General features: G+C 27.1%; 3 protein-coding genes across 4 annotated transcripts in view; 2 read left to right on the forward strand and 1 right to left on the reverse strand.

Moving 5' to 3' along the window:
• LOC107166746 (uncharacterized) overlaps nucleotides 1-801 on the forward strand; it is an 82,237-nt gene extending 81,436 nt beyond the window's left edge. The window contains exon 17 of the mRNA XM_089221547.1: nucleotides 61-801. Within this exon, the coding sequence (XP_089077673.1) occupies nucleotides 61-93 (33 nt within the window). The 3' untranslated portion in view covers nucleotides 94-801. The remainder of the gene's footprint in view (nucleotides 1-60) is intronic.
• A 4,445-nt stretch (nucleotides 802-5,246) lies between these two features.
• Nucleotides 5,247-11,738, forward strand: LOC107166747 (UPF0764 protein C16orf89 homolog). The gene is made up of 6 exons (XM_015515538.2): nucleotides 5,247-5,763; nucleotides 6,277-6,405; nucleotides 7,294-7,559; nucleotides 7,689-7,833; nucleotides 9,443-9,554; nucleotides 9,934-11,738. The coding sequence occupies exons 1-6, from the start codon at nucleotides 5,535-5,537 to the stop codon at nucleotides 10,031-10,033; spliced, it is 981 nt and encodes a 326-aa protein (XP_015371024.1). The 5' UTR covers nucleotides 5,247-5,534; the 3' UTR covers nucleotides 10,034-11,738.
• Nucleotides 10,030-19,008, reverse strand: part of rho-5 (rhomboid-5) — a 29,993-nt gene continuing 21,014 nt past the window's right edge. The window contains exons 12-17 of one of the 2 annotated variants that reach the window (XM_015515541.2): nucleotides 17,084-17,167; nucleotides 16,591-16,679; nucleotides 16,237-16,513; nucleotides 16,051-16,151; nucleotides 15,518-15,671; nucleotides 10,030-15,390 (exon numbers count right to left, since the gene is read on the reverse strand). In XM_015515541.2, coding sequence (XP_015371027.2) covers nucleotides 14,956-15,390; nucleotides 15,518-15,671; nucleotides 16,051-16,151; nucleotides 16,237-16,513; nucleotides 16,591-16,679; nucleotides 17,084-17,167 — 1,140 coding nt within the window. In that variant the 3' untranslated portion in view covers nucleotides 10,030-14,955. The remainder of the gene's footprint in view (nucleotides 15,391-15,517; nucleotides 15,672-16,050; nucleotides 16,152-16,236; nucleotides 16,514-16,590; nucleotides 16,680-17,083; nucleotides 17,168-19,008) is intronic. The other variant, XM_015515542.2, reaches the window with a different exon arrangement.

The following is a 19,008-nucleotide window of genomic DNA, read 5'->3' on the forward strand; positions in this document are numbered from 1 at the left end:
GTAATTATTGAGAAAATCATTAAACCTTTTTATGATATTAAAATTATTTTATTATTACAGGGTAGTGACACATCGAATTTCGACTCCCTATGACGGACTCGATCTATAATTACCCGCTCATGCCATATATAATATTATTAACAGTGATGTGAGAACGTTTCAATTTCGATGGATTGATTATCTCAAGAATTTATTAATTGCTAATTTTATACACACAGAAATATCATAAATTAAACATATATATATATTTATATATTATATAAATAATATTTAAAATAAATGTTTCAGATAATCATCTTATGTTATACCTATATGTTGTACAGCTTCCAAAACTCTGTACTTTTAATTTATTACTGTATAATGAATAATGATATTATATTTTAATGTCCTAAAACAATATTAATATTAGTCTATAATAAATGTTACTCTATATAATATAAATGATACACAATGCCATATATATAGGTAATTTTGTTATTAGCTTAATTGTATATTATTATTAATTTTTATATGCTTAAAAATAATGATACTGAAATTCATTTGTTATGAGATATTCTCTTTTCTTGTGATTAACCTAATTTTGGATCAATCATAATGAAACGACAATATCTCTTTTTATATTTTTATTTAATATATTTTGATGTCTTAAGCAAATTAATGATAAATGATGTTTCGTTGAATTGATGACATAGTTTTTAAATTGTAGTTAAAATTAGTTATTAAGGATACCAAGCCTTATTTGTGCCAAAAAAATGATGTCATCTTTCGAAATTACATTAACAGAAAATGTATACACTTATACTTCTGTGTTTATTTTTATTTGCCTATTGTCAATACCTATACATTTTTCAACAATTAAAAGCTTATACTTTTACAGTTTAAAGATGTTAATATTTAGTGCCTTAACATATTATATAATTGAACGATAGGTAATCCAAAATAATACTTCATGCTAATTTATATTATAATTCTAAAATTCATAACCACTGAATTATCACAATTTTACAAAAGATTGGCTTGAGTCATATACGAATTTACGTTCGCACACACAATATGCTAGTACAAAAAGTAATAATCGTCGAAGCATTTAAAAATAGATTGTCAATCCCAACAATGTACTCGTGTGTAATAATCTGGTGAAACAACGAATAAAATCACATTTTCTGTTCATCACCATTTGACGCCTAACCATATTGGAACAGGTTTGACGGAATTAGGGTGTCGTATGAGGGTGCACAGAATCAGTAAGATTATGCGTTTATTAAATGTTTATAATTCATATCACCAGAAATGTGTCACACTGCACACCACCAGTTGCTACTTAATATTAAATTGAGGACTCGACGAGCCTATGAAATCATGGCAACTATAACTTTATTGGACTAACTCCGGCTTAAAATTCAAATTTGTAGCGCTATCTGTATCCTCTACGAAGTATTATAATGATCCTATTACTCGGCTACTCGTTTCCACATAAAATATATAATATTATACAAAAATACTATAAAAATGAATAATGAATAATGATTAAAGCAAACATTAGGGGGGTACTTTAAATTTTCACAAAATATTTATTTGACTTTATTTCACGCATGATAAAATGTCCTGAATATTTAGAGTCTTTTTGGCCTAAATTTAGGCATAAGAATTTTTTTTAATGTTAATTTATTGTTGATAAATAAATATTTGCTTGATCAAAAAACTTTAAAATGTAAAACCAGGTCTCCAGGTCTCTCGTTAATATGATTAAAAATATGAGTTAAGAAAATCAACAATAATTTTTTATGATCGATGGAATAATCAATAATTTCTACTACATTTCGAGCGTTTTATTTTAATTAGTATAAATCAAATTTAAAGTGAAGATTTTTGTTTTATAAACCAATAGACAAAAAAGAAAATGTTTACAAACTATTTATTATAAAAATATAAATTTACATTAATAATAATGTGTAGCACACAAAGTTTAGTACATACCTTTTTTTTTAACCAATAAATTATCACATTTAAGTTGTATTTGTTACAAATATTCAGGGGCATGATTAAGAGTAGCCAGTGGTGGATACTAGGGGGGGGGGTCGATTGGACGATCGCCCCCACTCCAAGGGGAGTATTTTTTACGTTATTTTTATACTATGAAATTATGAAATTGGGATGAAAACTGATATTTTTATTTTTTTGATACTACTATAATAATTACACATAATGCATTAGTTATGACTTATGAAGTTCATTAATTTCATTTTTATTTTATTTTATAGGTGAAATAATGCAAATAATTTTAGCTTCCAATAAATTACAGAATTTATAAAAAAAGTAATTTAATTTTGGAAAATTCGCCACCTCCCCATTGGGTGAACTCTAGATCTGCTACTGTGGGTAGCTGGTAGGATGTGAATGTCCTCGCCCACTTTGGATTACTTTTAATATATAAAATATATGACAAATCAATGAAAGTATATTTACGCTCTCAAGAGAATTCTCTCAGCTGAGAATAGTTAAAAATTCATATTCCCCGCAACCTCTTCAAAGAAGTCACTGTAGATGTACAGTTTTTAGAATAATAAATTATTAGACATTTATACCTACCAACCTAATATTATACTAATTTTATATAATTCCAATTTATCTTAATTCTTTAAGAATTAGATAACATATCGATCTCTTTCAGTATTAAGATAAGCGCAATTTGAGAAAAAGTCAAATAGCATAATAGTTAAGTACTTCTTTTTTTTTGCTTTATACTGAAGAACACATTTTTCTTGACTTATTGTGTAATATATATGTTTAGAAGGCTTAGGTTTAGCGTTCCACGAGCCCCCAACTAAATGGGTCCATGCGCCAACTACACAATATACCATGTTATCTGAAGGATAAGATCATTTTGTTATGTGCAGTAAATGCTTACCGATGAATGCATTTTTACCTTCTTGATATTATTTATATAGAAAAAGGGAGAAAATATCGAATGAGTCTAAATTTTAAATAAGCCAGATCAATTTTAAAAATTGTTAAATAGGCAAGAGCATATTATTATACTTTTTAATTATTTTAATTTTCCTGAATGAATTTAGTATTTTATGTTTTTGTAAAATTAAGTATTATTGTCTTAAACTAGTTTCCTTATAGATGTATTGTTCGACATTTTTTCAAGGTTTATGAATCTACTATGTTTTAGCTGAAATACGATCAAAAAGAACTTTGAAATATTTTCCGGCGTTATGGAACTTTGGTAATTCTATCATGAATGCAGAGGGAGGGAGTAAAGTTGTTCTACGCAAAAAAAGTTTTTGCTTTGATGCGTGTTAATAAGACTGAGACAAAACATGCGAGTATAACATTCTCTTAACACAAAGTACCTTAAAATATTTCAAAATTATAGAAGCAACTAGTAAGTGAAAGAACATGGTTGAAAGTGTAAGTCCAAAGAATCTGCCATAATTTTATATTGTTCAACAAACACAAGAAATTAATTTAATGAAGGTTCAAACCTTGTTTCTCTGTTTTATTAATTATTAGTAGGACAGAAGACTTGTAGCAATAAAAAGCCACCAAATATGCATTTATATTCAAAATATGTATTTTAAATTAAGATCAAGAATAGTTTTTTCTGTATTATATTTAACTAAATTTATTATTCTTAATTATATTTTTATTAGTGTTAAATTTTAATTAATACATTTTATTATAATTTATAAAATTATCAGGCTTTTAGGAAAAACGTGTAAGTGTAAAAAATCAAAAAACATAACTATTATACGAGGAAAATTTCAAAAAAAATCTTTATGAATGCATGAACTATACTTCAGTATTTTTTCCATATTCTGCAATTGTTTTAACTGTGCAAAACAAATATATAAATGCTACAAGTCTTCAGCTTTATTTATTACTTAAGTATTATATAAACAAGAAACTATTCATTACACATTTTCCCATTTGCAACAATTATTTGATTAAAATAATAAAAATGATCTACGTCTAAAATGTTTGTGCTCAATTAATAGTTGAACCTCTACAACCTCCACTTGTAAATTTTTAAATATTTAAAATTTTATCTTTAGGTACAAGTTCTTTATGTCAAGCCTATAAAGTTCACTTCCAGATAAAGCTAATGGATGCTGAATCATCATTGAATAACAATATTACACGCTAAAAATTGAATCAGGTAAAATACAAATACAAATTTTACTATTTATTGAGAAACATAGAATTTTAGTATATTGAAGTGATTCTAGGATTGAAATAGAGTAATTGCATTAAAAAAATAATTTAAAAAACTTATAATTTATACCAGTGTTTGGAAAGAACTTCGTTCATGAACGTACATAAAATTTAAATTACGTTCATAGTTAGTGAACGATACATGAACGTCACTCTTTTTTTTCAAATAGAACGTGAATGTGAACGACGTTTATATTTTTAATACATTTAAACCATTTTTAAAACACTCGATTTATTTACTATTTAATAAATATAATCCAGATACTTTAGAAAATGTATATGCTCTAAAGTCTAAATTTTGTTTTATTTTTGGCTTATCCTATATGTTAATGAGTTTTTATATAAGCTGCCGAGTGCCGGTAAACTATTCATAAACAAAAAATTAAATTAATGACCTAATGAATGCGATCATTTTTTCAAAGAACGTGAACGTAAACACATTCGTTTGAAAAAAACATGAACGTGAACGTGAACGAATCCATATTTTTTTTTTGAGTGAACGTCCCGAACACTAGTTTATACATTAGAATTGTTTTTGATAAATAAAAAATAAATAAAGTAGATTTAAATTCAAAACTGGTATAGATGGTGGAAATAAATCTAAAATTTGTTTTAGCTGGTATATAAATGAAAAAATAAATAATTTTATTCTTAAATCTAAGATTATGTAACTGATTTTTTGACATAAACCTATTTGACATTGAAAAAAGGTCATAGGGAATCTGTTCCTCTAATCCCCCTTCTGTTATATATTTTTTAGTCATCACAAATTCACAATATATTTTTTTAGATTAAAAATTAATTATTTTACAACATAGGTAAGGTATACAGATAAAAGAAATCTATGAAATAAAGTAGGTATACAATGAATCAACAGTATATAATGATCTATAATATTATGGTTTGTAGTAGGTAGGTTATTTCAAAACTGGGAGACTGGAAATATTTCTTAAACAATTATATAATAAAATAAATTCTACAAAAACAAATTTAAATAATATATTTCGAGTGGCTAATTTATTTAAATTAAAAAACAGAATTGTGTTACTCGAAATCACAAAGCTTATCCCATCCCTTGGGCTACAAGTCGGAATTGGAAAATAAAAAAACCCCAACCCACGGTGACAAGTATAATTATAATATATATGCACAACGTCACAACTTACAAAACACCGTTCAATGTTGTCGGACTTCTATTATAACAATTCGTCACAATCAAACCTTTTTTTCTCCGAGAATAAAACAACCACGGAAATCGCCGCATTTACAACAGTTCTCATTTCCATCAGTTCCCGCACCGTTGCAAGGCGACAATGTCACTGCAGCGGTGCGCCTTTTGCATAGTACTACTCAGCAGAGTATTGCTTGGCTGCAGCAAATCGTCGCCATTTTTTACTGTTGATGAAGAATTGAGTACCATCCTAGACTTGGAAGACAGAATATTGGATTTAGTCGAATATCAGATACGACATTATTTAAGATCAGATGTTAATAATTATGATGTCGATTTAAATTTAATGCTAGGAGTATCCATAATGAAAGGTAATAATAATTTCAATACGTATTAATTTTTATGAGAACATATTGTAAATATATAGTAATGGGAGAAACTATGAGAAATGTTGTGTATTCGAATTTCAATATTTATTATAAAAAATTTTTACCTGAAACCGAAAAAATTAATTTTAATTGGTCCATTTATCCTAATTTTATATTTTATAATTAATGATTTGTCCACCCTTTTAAAAGCTATACAACCACTCAGTATTACTCAAATGCTATATTCTATATATTTTCAAGCGTCAAAACATTAAAAAGAATAGGTAGCTGGCAGTCGAAATAGCAGCATTAAATTTAAAAAATTTTCAGTCATCATCTATATGTGGTCACTGACCACAGTTTGTCCAGTTTACACTTAATGATTTCATTTACATATTTGTATTTTATTTTATGTTATATTATATATACCTACCACTCTACTTCTATAGAGTTGGGAATTCGAGTTTATATAAAATATTTAATTTCTGTACATTTTTTGTGCCTATAAACCCACAGGTCAATTTATGTCGTGTTATAAAAATTCTCGAATACATTCCAATGCTGGTTTCTTCAAGATATACAAATTGAATGTAATGATTAGAAATCTTTACGTGAAATTTTATAAAAACAATTTGATGGATTCAAGTAAGCAAAATATATTTTATAGAATTAGTAAGCAAATTAGGTCAATTGAACATTATATCGATTTTCTTTATTTTTTCAATAATTTATCACTTTTTTGTCAAAATTTACTTTTTGTTTATACGTTGGGCAAATCCATTTACCGTCTACCAGTAATGTGTTGGATTTCCATTTCACAATAAAACAAAAGTTTTTTTTTTGTTGATCATAACCTTGGCAATCGTGGTCATTAGCTGTTTTTAGGGGAGACGGATGGTTTGCAACACGAAATATATGTGTGGTAACTTTCAAGGTTGTTTGTTTTGTTGCTAAAAATCCCGGGTGGTTACCCATCCGGGAGCTAGCAACGTCGGCCGGTGCGTACACTCAGAGCGCGTACGCAACAAAGTGTGGAGTGGACACTGTGGACACACCAAGCCACACAAAAGTTTTGACTTTTAAATTTTTTATAACAGTCAATTAAAAAATGTATTCAAATATTTTTGTATTATTTGTAGGTAATTTTTCATAAACCGCATAAAGAACATTAATAAGTTAATTAAAACATTATTTTGAATTGTTTATAGTCATTAATATAATATTAATTATTAATTATTGGTTTTTAAAATACATATTAATAAGTATTTACTTTTATTATAGACTTAGCATATTATTATGTATTTCATTACCTACTTTTAAAATACAATGAAAACTTAAATGCCTACTTATATTTGATGTTTATTTGGTTGTACGATCGAAATAGTACTTATATTTATTTCATTGAATGAATATGCCAACTATGTTAATGGTTTAGTGGTTAAGTCTTAACAATACATAGACATATTAAATATGTGTTAGTGTCGATACATCTATAAGAAATAAGAATAGGTAATTCAATAAATTGTTTTTCAGCAAGAACAATTCTCGATCATAAGCTCTGGATTTCTCCCCAAACATTGAAACACAAATCAAATATTACTTTGCCTACTAAAGTATGGTTCGATGAAGATATTTTAGCCGATGGTGATGCATATTTTCGAAATATTTCGGATAAATGCATTGGTCAAGTGATTTCTTCATGCAATGTAACGTATGAATGCTTTCAACTAGAATTTAAAAAACGATTTTTTGGATACGCGCTTACACACCAAGTGTTGTACATTCATCTTTTAAGAAAAGTGAGTAACATATTATTAGATATATCTCATTTGATCATGTCTAATAATTTGTAAAAACTGACGTCAATATTTTATCATAATTTATAATATTATGGTGTTTAACGTTACATATTATATTGTTTCCGTTAGATGAAAATATGTAAAAATCTGAAACATCGAAATGTGTTAAAAGAAATAATACAAAACAAATGCAGTACAATTTTTGAAGAAGCTCAAAACATGGCCAGTGATTTAAAAATGCTGGACAGATACAAAGATTTATTCATTGAACAAAGTAAGATTCTTGACAGTTACCCTTAACAATAGAAATATATTTTAATATTTATATGATTGGACAAAATTATTTATTAATTAGGTATTTATTTATTTGTTACAAAATATACGAGTTACGCCTTTTTACATAACACGGGAGCATAGACATATTAGTAAAAGCATCTGAGTAGGTACCTAAACAATAATAGTCACAGATAATAATGTAAATTACCAATTACCTGATTATGATAGTAGGACATTCAAGATAACAATTACCAAAACAGAAATAATGACAATCAATACAATAGAATCAGATACGTGAATCGCAGGGGGCTAAGGAGGATTAGCCCCCCTCCCAAATTTATTAATGTACTACAAACTATTAAAAACTCAATGCATAAATAATCAGGGCTTAAGCTCCCCCACCAAATTGAACCAATTTGATTCTATGAATATAATACAAAACAAAATATTATAGCAAACCATAATTAAAGGAGAGGTTAACTAATATAAAACGTCACAAAAACTCTTTTTGTATTATAGTTTGTTATTGGATCTAGGAACATGGAACATGTATGTGAAGCAGAGGTTAAAGTGGGGAAAAATTCCAGAGGGGACTGATGTCTCCATAAAGTTTTAAGCGTTCCATATATAATTTTAGGTATAATGTCTAATGTATAAAATCCTAATTTGTTAAAGGGGGCGCTTTTTAACCGCCGTCAGAGGTAAGGGGACTGAGTCCTCCTGCGTCCCCCTCCACTTTAACCCCTGATGTGAAGAGACTAAGAAATTTATTAGGGATAGGAAAGATGGAGAGTAAATTTAATTCGTTATTAGACTGTGAATAAATATTAAATTTAACTTTTTTCTTTCAAGAGTCATTATAGTGGGTGGCTGCTTAAAGTTCGCCTTTCATGTATATACTTTGTATATCAAATAAATTTATTGTAAAAATTGTATAGATTGCTTATATCGAATAAAAATGTATAAAAAAAACTTTTTTTTGCGTTCAGTAAGAGTATATAGACAGTTCAAGTACATCTGAGATATTGGTATAATTGTGAGCCTAATTTGAAAAACCAAGCACAATACAAGAGACTCGAGCGAGTATCAAAAATCGGCGTTGTACACAATCATAAATCCTAGTCGGAAACAGTGTATGGATCTTAAAGTACATATCCGTAAACTAAAATAGAGCCAAAAAGTTACACCTAATTTTTTTAGGAGAGGGAGGAATCCTGGTTGTCAACTCCTCCCCCCCCCCATAATACGTGACTAGACTTAATTACATAAGGAGTATGCTATTCTTTTCTAAAAATATAAATACACATTACTCGCTTTAAAAGTAAAATATATTAAAAAGCCCTCGAAAATATTGTCACCTCTAATTTTTATAAGAGGTCAATTCACTTTACATTTTAAACTAACAGAGCTAAACGCGATCTGCGAGCTTAAAATTTGCTATATTCCGCACTTGTGAGATAAAGACAACACATGCTGGTGTAGCGTCCTATTAATATTTGATATTGTTAAATTTACCAATGTAAAGACTTTACAAACATGGTAAAAATTAGAAAGATATAGGGTATAGGTTCCAAGATGTATTTTAAATTATTATTATTATTAAACAGTTGCAGTTTGTGGAATACAAAACATGGTGGATTTCTTTCGGCAGGAATGGTTTCCAATTATTGTGTCTTCAATCAAGCACAATAAGTGTGTTCAACACAAAAATGATGAATCGTAAATATATTAGATTTTAATTGTTTTAGTTCCAACATTCCTAGCTGGATGATGAACGCGTTATAGCTTTCGACATTTTTTATGTTCATAGCGAAGTGAACAAAATATTGCTATTATAATTATTTTTATTTTATTCACATTATTTCTTTGTGTAAAAAACGATTGGGTGACAAGATAAGTGCATAGCAGGATTCATAATATACTTGAATCTACCGCGGAAATGCATGTTTGATTAATAAGTAACATTACGAAATAATAATAATTAAGTGGGTGGATTCACCACATGCTGATGCGGAATCTTCTTAAATCATAAACCCTGGAAAATGTAATGCTTACTATATTTATTGATAGGTACATGTTTTGTTCATTAATGTTTTAGGTCTTGTGATTCACACTTGACAGGAGTATCATTGGCAGCGTTGGGAGTGTACTGGAAGTTCCTATGTCACAAAATCAACACAATATACGGAGCATATTGATTTTCAAAATACTATAATTATATAATATTGGATAATAATATACATTTACCATTTTCATTTTGGTCATTATAGGATACAATATGGAAGATTTACAATACAAAAATATTTACACAATTTCGTTATTACACCATAATAATTATTATATATATGACATATTTATATAATATATAATATTATAATAAAAATATTACAACGCACATTTTGTCCAATTAATCAGTTTGCGATATAATATAATTACTATCAAACATAAATGGTATATTATGTAGTCGGCGCCAATAAGGAGCTCTGAGTTTTTTTTAATGACAATATTATTATGTTTAGACACATAAACTGAATATCTGAATATTATTAATTATAAATAATATCAATATACATGATCAAAAAATATCTTAAGTCCTATATATTATAATAATATGCGCATATAATTTTTAATGAAAATAATCTTATAGTCGAATGTAATATTAATTTATAAGTACATATTACAATATATAATTATTAAAAACAAAACAAATTTTTAAATCACTTTACAAATGTCTATTTTTTATTTTTTTATTTTTTTATTTTTACATAGGTATACTTAATAATATTATATTATAGGAATATATTTAATATGACGAGTGAACGGTACAATAATAGCAGTGTACTTGTTTTGCATTACTTAATTTGGAAATAATACGATATTATTTACTGTTCGGACGAACGCGAATTAGCCATAATATGTTATAAACGATTGTGAATTTTTAAATTTGTTCGAGTGTATTGCCGACTAGCAGCTACGAGGGGGGGGGATATTACAATATCGTGATAATATTACACAGATTTTTTTTTTTAAACTGACAAAACATTAATGAGAATTAATGTAAGTTTTTAATACTATAAATTATGCGCTACGGAAAAACAAAAGTTATGCCGATTTGCGTTCATACATTATCATACCACTCAACTTACACGCACGAATTTTGAAAAATAGCCTACGAGCCTTAAAGTGGTAATAATATTAATATTATATAATAATTGTCATTTCGCGTTCGTAACTTTACAGGCATTTATGATATTTTCGGCGTGCCCGATCGTTGTTCATTTTTCAAAAATAAAAACGTCAAAAGCCAATATTTTATGCGAAGTATTATATTATGACGTATACGGCCGACAGTAAAATCATGTAATAATATTTTCAATCAATCGTCACGTGTGGGCGCTTGTTAACGAGTCATGTGGGCTACGGTTAGGCTGCAGGTACCAATAACTATGCGATAGTGAAAAATCTAAGTTTTGTACGAAAATTAGGGAGGTTTCTATTACGAAAATTAAAACGTTAGTGATTTTTATTAAAATTGTTGAGTTATGCCTTATGCAAAGTGCAGTGCGCGAGCCGCCTTTGTTCTACTCTTGTGTCTTAAAAAATACCGATGGCCTTGATCGGCGTGTATCAGTGTTGTGTTACAATCTCCACGAATCGGTCGATTTGAGAATAATAATAACATTTTTTTAAATAATATTGTCGATTATATACTAGATAGGTAGGTACTGGTTTGATAAGATGTGAAAATTATGTATGTTTCACCTAATATTCTTATATTTAATATAATAACGTTCAAAACTATTATGGTCACGATAATTTTTTTGTACAACAGTTTTCATTTGCGTACCTCTTATGTATAGATATTTTGAAAAACCGACCGATTTGAGAGAAACGCACGTACAACGTACTTAGGTTCCATCAAATAGGTAGGGTATTGTTAGTAATACCTCACGACGAGTAAACCGAAATTACTATGGATAAAAAAAACGTATGATTTCCGTTTAAAATGTTTATACGCGTTTAGAGCGTTATATAAATAATAGAGCGTTTTGAGATACTTTAAGACTGTTTATATAATAATTATTAATTATCATACGGTATAATGTACGTAACAAATAAATGTGCACGAAATGTTATAAAAATTCATTATCGGAATAACGTCGATAATATTGTAATGACGATAAATATTATTATTACCTATTGATATCTACAATTATTTTAAAATAATATACCTAATTATATTATAATCTTTGTTTATTAACAATGATACATTTCCTCATCATACGAATTCAGTTCGACATTTGTTTCAAATTATAATTATTAATAATATAATATAGTCTAAGCTGTACAAATATTGCACGTACAATTTTTTATCGCTAAACAGTCTTAATAAATTATATTATAATAACGTGCATCTTACTAAAAAGCATAATATTGCTATAAATTATTATAAAACGGACGCGCGATGATAAGATATGGATTGTTGTAATACTGTTGCGGATGACGACGATGTGGACATCGATCCGCAGGACTTGCGGTCCTACCCCCAGCGGTCTAAGACTTACGAGTACCTATTACTGGCTTCTATCAATGTATATTCAAACACGATAGTTAAAATACACCTCCATATTTTAATAAAAGATCTACGATTTGGTGTGCGACGAAATGGAGAAAATATTGGGCAAAAACAAAAAAAATTAACGAATAAATAAATCGCCGAAAGCAATATTGTGAAACTTTTTTTGAGGATTTTACCCTGAAAATTTAGAAAAACAAAACAATTTAAACATCAGTATTTGCTAGTTTTAATAATAATAATTACGATGAGTTTGGTCGGTTTATATTACTTATATTATTAGACACGAGTACGATAACGACTGTACAAAATTCTCATTGGGTACCCATATTCTTATGTTCGACCAAGCCAAAAAAAAGTTAGTAGGTAATTAGTAACATTTAAAGTTAGCAGTACCATGACAATAATATTACTATATATAGATATAGGAACCTACTGCAAAATGTGGATTATCTGAAGATACTGGGCATAAAACTAACGCAACAGGCGGTCAAATATTAGAATACCTTTAAGTTACAAAATAATATAGAATAAAACTTATGCACACGGACACAACTATTTCACATTGTGTTTGAATTATGAAGCATTACACGACTAAAAAACCTTACAATATAATCACCTACACTTTTAAGCTATCTCTTAGCTGCGTTCAATTCTGATGGTGTTTCTTTACATTACAATATAAAAAGAATTTTCACTAATAATGTTAAAAGAAAAATTAGATGAAGCTATATCGTACACATTGCATTGTATGATTATTATTACTTTTTTTTTTATATATTTGTGTATAAATCAGAATCATTTTTTTTCATGAATTGAAATTAAAATATTTTAGACTGTAATTACCTAATTAAATACATCAAAATCTATTTTCGGATAGATAAATAAATACTTATGTGATCTGTAATGCTTTAATTATCATAATATTGTTAAATTATTGTATTAAACACATTATGTACTTGCGCTCAAATATTAAATATAGCGTTCAAAAACAAATTTAGATAGGTAATTAAAATGATTTTAACTTTCCAGTTTTTTCCTGTATCAAACATTAGTAATCACGAGTTAATAGATCAAAATATTTAATAAATAATAAAGTTAACTTTTTCAGAAATTGGAATAAATATAATATTATAAGAAAATAATTTACTCTGTAAATCAAGATATTAATAACTAAGAATTTTCATGCACCTATAACAAACTTTCTTTTGCTTTTGCATTACTTTTTTTTGGTATATAATTATTTGGCTCCACCATCAAGCAACCACACATCTGCAGTCTTTAATCAACAAATTCGAAATTTATGATCAATATTGTATAAAAAAAATAGGTAAGTCTAGTACCAGTGCGTAATCTAATCATAGGAAAATGGAAAAAAACTTTATTGATTGACAATTACAATTTTGAATTGTATTTTAATTTTAATTACAATATCATAATGTTATTTAAAGAACTGTGTATAACTCATTATTTAAATTTCTTATGATTAGGATATAAATCAAAGGAAACGCAAAAAATGTTATTTTAATAGAGGGTTTCATTATTTCAAGCACTGTCTATTCATTTTAAAACCATTATTTTAAAATGTTAAAAATGAATTACGATGAAATTAATAAGTAAATTCACGACTATATTACTTAAATTGGCATTCAATTTTTACAACAAAAACATATGAGGAAGAAATTGTACCCTTAAAATAAACGAAATGTGTGACCATGGTGAAAATAATAAAAATATTAAAGGATTATTGGGAAATAGATTAGCTACCTATTTTTAGTGTTTAAGTGTAATGATAAATTATAAATTATTAAATTTTATGTATTATCATTAATTGTAAATTATATAAATGATTATTTAATTTTGATGTTGTATTATATTGTATAAAAAAAATGCAATTATTAATTATTTAAGTCCTCAAGGGTGTGATGACACAACTGAGGTGGGGCAACAATAAACCAGTACCACTTTTTTAATGTTATTACCACAAATGGGAAATAATCATTCCATAATAAGTCAAAAAATTATTTTCTTTAATAAATGGCATGTAATCTAAAAAGGAACAATTTAGAATATCAGCTAAAAAGTGATCACATTACAATTTTCAATCAATAAGTCATTAAATTCACCAGATAGATTTTTAATTAATTTTCTTATACTTAAAATTGAAAACTATAACATTATAATTTATCACTGACTTTTAAGCTATCCCTCACACTTGAACGATAAAATACTAATAAAATAATTCAGTCAATACTAATATGTAACATACATTATTAATGTAAATAATATAACTTATTAGAAACAATACAATTTGATTTTTTTTAATGATCTCTTTGCACAATAACATGAAACTGAGTAAGTAAATTTCTTAAAAACTATAATAATTTTATTATGTTTATTATTCTTCCTTTTTACCACTGAAAAGAGAGCATAAATATCAACGAGTACCTCAAGCATTTTACAGGAGGTGGCTAAAGTCACAAAACAATTCGCAAATGTCGTCACTAACGTATGCGCGGTCTTGCACCGTCGCCACCACATTTGTCATACCGTATAATCATCTTTTTTAAAATTAATATTCTGATTGGCGCAAAAGTCTTTAGTTATGGGTATACAATTGAAATAGCTACACATTTCACAATCATACATTGGTATCAGGTAGAACAGTAACAACAACAACAAGAACAGGAACAACGCAGATAACAGGCACACCCAGATCAGGAAGATTTTCTTCTGACGGTCATATGGTCCAAATGAAACAAATGGCAACAATGCATAAGACAATAAGAATCCAAAAATGAAACCAAACAGATGTGCAAAGTTGTCCACCCAAGGCAGTAGCCCGAGCAGAAACAGCAGGAATGTGATAGCTAATAGTTTTGAAAGCGCCTGCTCGGGCCTCTTTAACATAGGCCAACAATTCAATACTTCAACTATAAGGCACGCCAAAAGGCCAAATTGGGAACCGGCTGGGCCCACCTAAAACAAATTAAATATTAATTGGACTCTTAATATATATATATATATATTGGCATTAATAAAAATTAATTTTTAATAATCTAAATGATTATGAATTGATAATAAATGATAATATGAATTTACTTACATCAGCTCTATAAGGCACAAATATTGCACTGCCGAGATTACCTGCCACTCCAGAACCCAAATAGATTAAAGCTATTCTTAAAGATCCAGTCAATTTTTCTAAATCTCTCATCAAAAAATACTGTATCACGATTGTGGTTGCTAAATGAAGAATACTGGAAAAATCAAAAATTGAATAATTGATTAAGACTTTTATACTCATATTTTATTGATAATAAAATATTATAAGATTTAATAAAAAAAACTACATTTTTAATAGTATCAGCAAATATATCCAATACATAAAATATATTGTGTTAGTTAATTTTAAAACAGTGAATTTGGAACTGAGACCCTTGATTTAACTTGAGCTATAATTATTTATTGTCCTTTTAATGTACATATTTTTCTTAATTTAATTATAAAACAGAAAGCAAAATGAACATACTTTAAATAAATACTATTTAGAACAAAAACTGTATAGATATTTGTATATTTTGAAATAAATAAAATATTCTCTTTAAATTATTTGCATTTAAAAAATATTATAATTACCCTGCATGTATAAAAAGTGATATCCACAATCTGTAAAATTGATCAGGAATTTCAGGAGAAAAGAAAGGTATGAGACCACACACATCATTTAGGCACGAAACCTACAAAACAAAAATATAATTAATTTAAATGTTTATAAAAATGACATTAGTTATATTGTATACACCAATGACCAATATTACATACTTGAGAGCATAATGATGCATCATCATGGAAATAACCATGTACAAAATCACAATATTCTCTTGTAGTTATTCGACAAGTGCCATGTATTCCTATACAGCATGGGTGCCCTATCACTTCGCAAATCATGTGTTCAGCAGATGTCAGTTTTTGAATCAATGGACTACCCCAATTGCTACGTCGTGCACTACCTCTACCGCTCATCTTACGGCAAATTGGCCATTTTGTTATATCGTCAGGCCATTCAAATGGAGCTATAGATGCAGGAGCTTCACAATACCTAACAAAAAAAGTGATTAGTTTATAGTTTATATGTACCTATACCTAACCTAGTTAATTAGTAAGGGAATTCCATACTTTGGATCCAAGCCACAAACAGAACCAGATATTCTTCCTCCCGGTCCTGATTCCACTTCTGACCATTTTTTCCACTTAGAAATTGATGTCTAAAATGTAATAAAATAAATTATTATGATTATGATAATTATTTCATAAAATTTTTCAAAAAAAAAATAAACTTAATTCTGAAAATGCATTCAAATTTCAAACTTTTATAAAAAAAAAACAAAAATATAAGGATAATTGTACACCTAAAAATATATATACTTCATCAACAAAACAATAATTAAAACTTTATTACAAACTAAATACTTAAATACTTCTAAGGGTAAATTATAAATGTTATTAAAATAATATTTTAACACAAACAAGTAACAACAAAGTATAAAATCTTAGGTGCATAAAAATCAAAAAAATTAACAACATTGAAAAGCTTTATTTTCATAATAATTATTATTATAAGAAGTCAAGCAATAGTATTTGGTCAAAATGTCTGCTTCAATATTCTTACCGAAGGGGGTTTATCTCCATCTCCTCCACCTCCACCACTTCCACCACCCCAATCCGTGAGACGTTTGTGAGATGGTATTAAAAACAGTACAAACAGACAAACACTCGATAAGAATAAAACTATCAAATTTTGGTTAATAGTTTTTATAGTGAATCAAATTTACGAATACCTCGAATCAATTAGTTATATAAATTAGTGACTAATTGATAAACTTACAATCATCAATATTTAAAACTGTATAACTTTACTTAAAACAAAGTAAAAAAGCTCAATTATTAAAACGCTGCAGCAGTTTTACACTTCATATTTAAAATTAAAATAAAATCTATACTTACAATAACATAGTTTTTATTTGAAATTTAAATGTAAGCAGTAAATAATTAAAAGCTTTATATTGTTTATATTTAGGTGGAATTTAGATGGATACCATCATAAGTTATTGTAAAAATTAAATAAAAATTAAGGTTGGAAGATGTGAAAATAGCGATGATAGCCCCTACTCTAACTACCTGTAATGTATAATAAGTTACTAATGTTACTAATGTTATTAAATTCAGCAATTTTACACGAAATATTAAATAAATAATATTTAAAATATGATATTAATAGGTACATAATTTTAAAGATTAAAAAAATTAATAAATTTATATAATTATCATTAACTGTGTAATTTAACCATGGATTCTTCACTTTAAATATATCCTTTATATTTCCATAACAAACATTTTATGAAGTTTAATATAATCAGATGATGCATGGACATCCATCTCCCTCACTAACAAGTAACAACATTAAACCAATTAAAAGGTAGTTAGCTGCAATAGCATTGATTTTGTTATATTATACTTGTATAAGTTGGGTGGTACACAAAATAGCGTATTGAGAGATAACTTATTATGATTTAATTAACTTAATATTCATAAATGAAGAATATTTTAACAAAAATTATATGAAATTCAATTTGAATATTATCAGTTTATATTTTTTAAAGTATAATATAATACTACTTTGATCTATATTCAACAAGTGTATAAAATTTAAACAAAATAAGGGAATACTCACAAAAAATAAAATGTTTTATAAAAGTAAACAGTTTTCCTCATAAAAGTATGTAATTTAAATTTTTTAAATTTATAATGCTATTTTCTAAGTGTGATAATAAAAAGTAAACTTTTAAAAGGAAAGTTTTTTTAGGCAAGTCTACCATAAAAATGTTGACAGTTAATTTTTTTTTTTTATTATATGAAATTAAGTAGTTTATATTATGGTATAGATTAAAGCTATTTTACTTCAAAAAAACAGTTAAGTAAAATAATTTACTATACAAAATTGGTATTTAATATTTTGAAATTAAATCAATTTTAAATTAAAATATACCTATGTAATTTATGCGAGATTGCATTTTGTATTAATTATCAGATAATATCATTGAGTATATATTTATGTATGTATCAATGATAATATGTAGGTACTATTATAGTATGAGGTTGAAAATAATCATAAGAAAAAATCTTATAATTAATTAATCTTATAAAAAATCATATAATTTACTTAATAGTTAATAATAATATAGTACATTATTGAGTTTATATTGTATAAAGATTTGTCTATGCAATAAACATGCCACAGTAATAAAAGGTGCTGTTGAACATTTTAATTTCACCTCTAAAATGAACATAGGCATTTTGTGTAGACGCAATCTCTATTCTCTTTGTCTATATCATTGGTATTAAAAAGAGGATCTTCATGACATACTGGCATTTGTTGTCTAGGTCTTATAAAGGTACAATATAGAAAGTTTTACGTTCACAATAATATATTTTACTTAGTAATTTCTAAAATTAGAGTGAATTTACCTCTTATAAAATTTAAAGAAAAAAATTTTATCTAGTACACCTCAGATTTTATTGATGTTATTTACAAGT

The sequence above is a fragment of the Diuraphis noxia genome, unplaced genomic scaffold (genome assembly GCF_037042655.1).
Source record: "Diuraphis noxia isolate RWA-SAM2 unplaced genomic scaffold, SU_Dnox_SAM2 contig0002, whole genome shotgun sequence".
Taxonomy (NCBI): domain Eukaryota; kingdom Metazoa; phylum Arthropoda; class Insecta; order Hemiptera; family Aphididae; genus Diuraphis; species Diuraphis noxia.

Bases quoted from the DNA above. Each gene is read 5' to 3' on its own strand.
- LOC107166747 (XM_015515538.2), top strand. From the start codon at position 5,535: ATGTCACTGCAGCGGTGCGCCTTTTGCATAGTACTACTCAGCAGAGTA. The intron at 5,764-6,276 runs GTAATAATAATT...ATAAACCCACAG, and splicing joins AGGAGTATCCATAATGAAAG to GTCAATTTATGTCGTGTTAT. The intron at 6,406-7,293 runs GTAAGCAAAATA...ATTGTTTTTCAG, and splicing joins AAACAATTTGATGGATTCAA to CAAGAACAATTCTCGATCAT.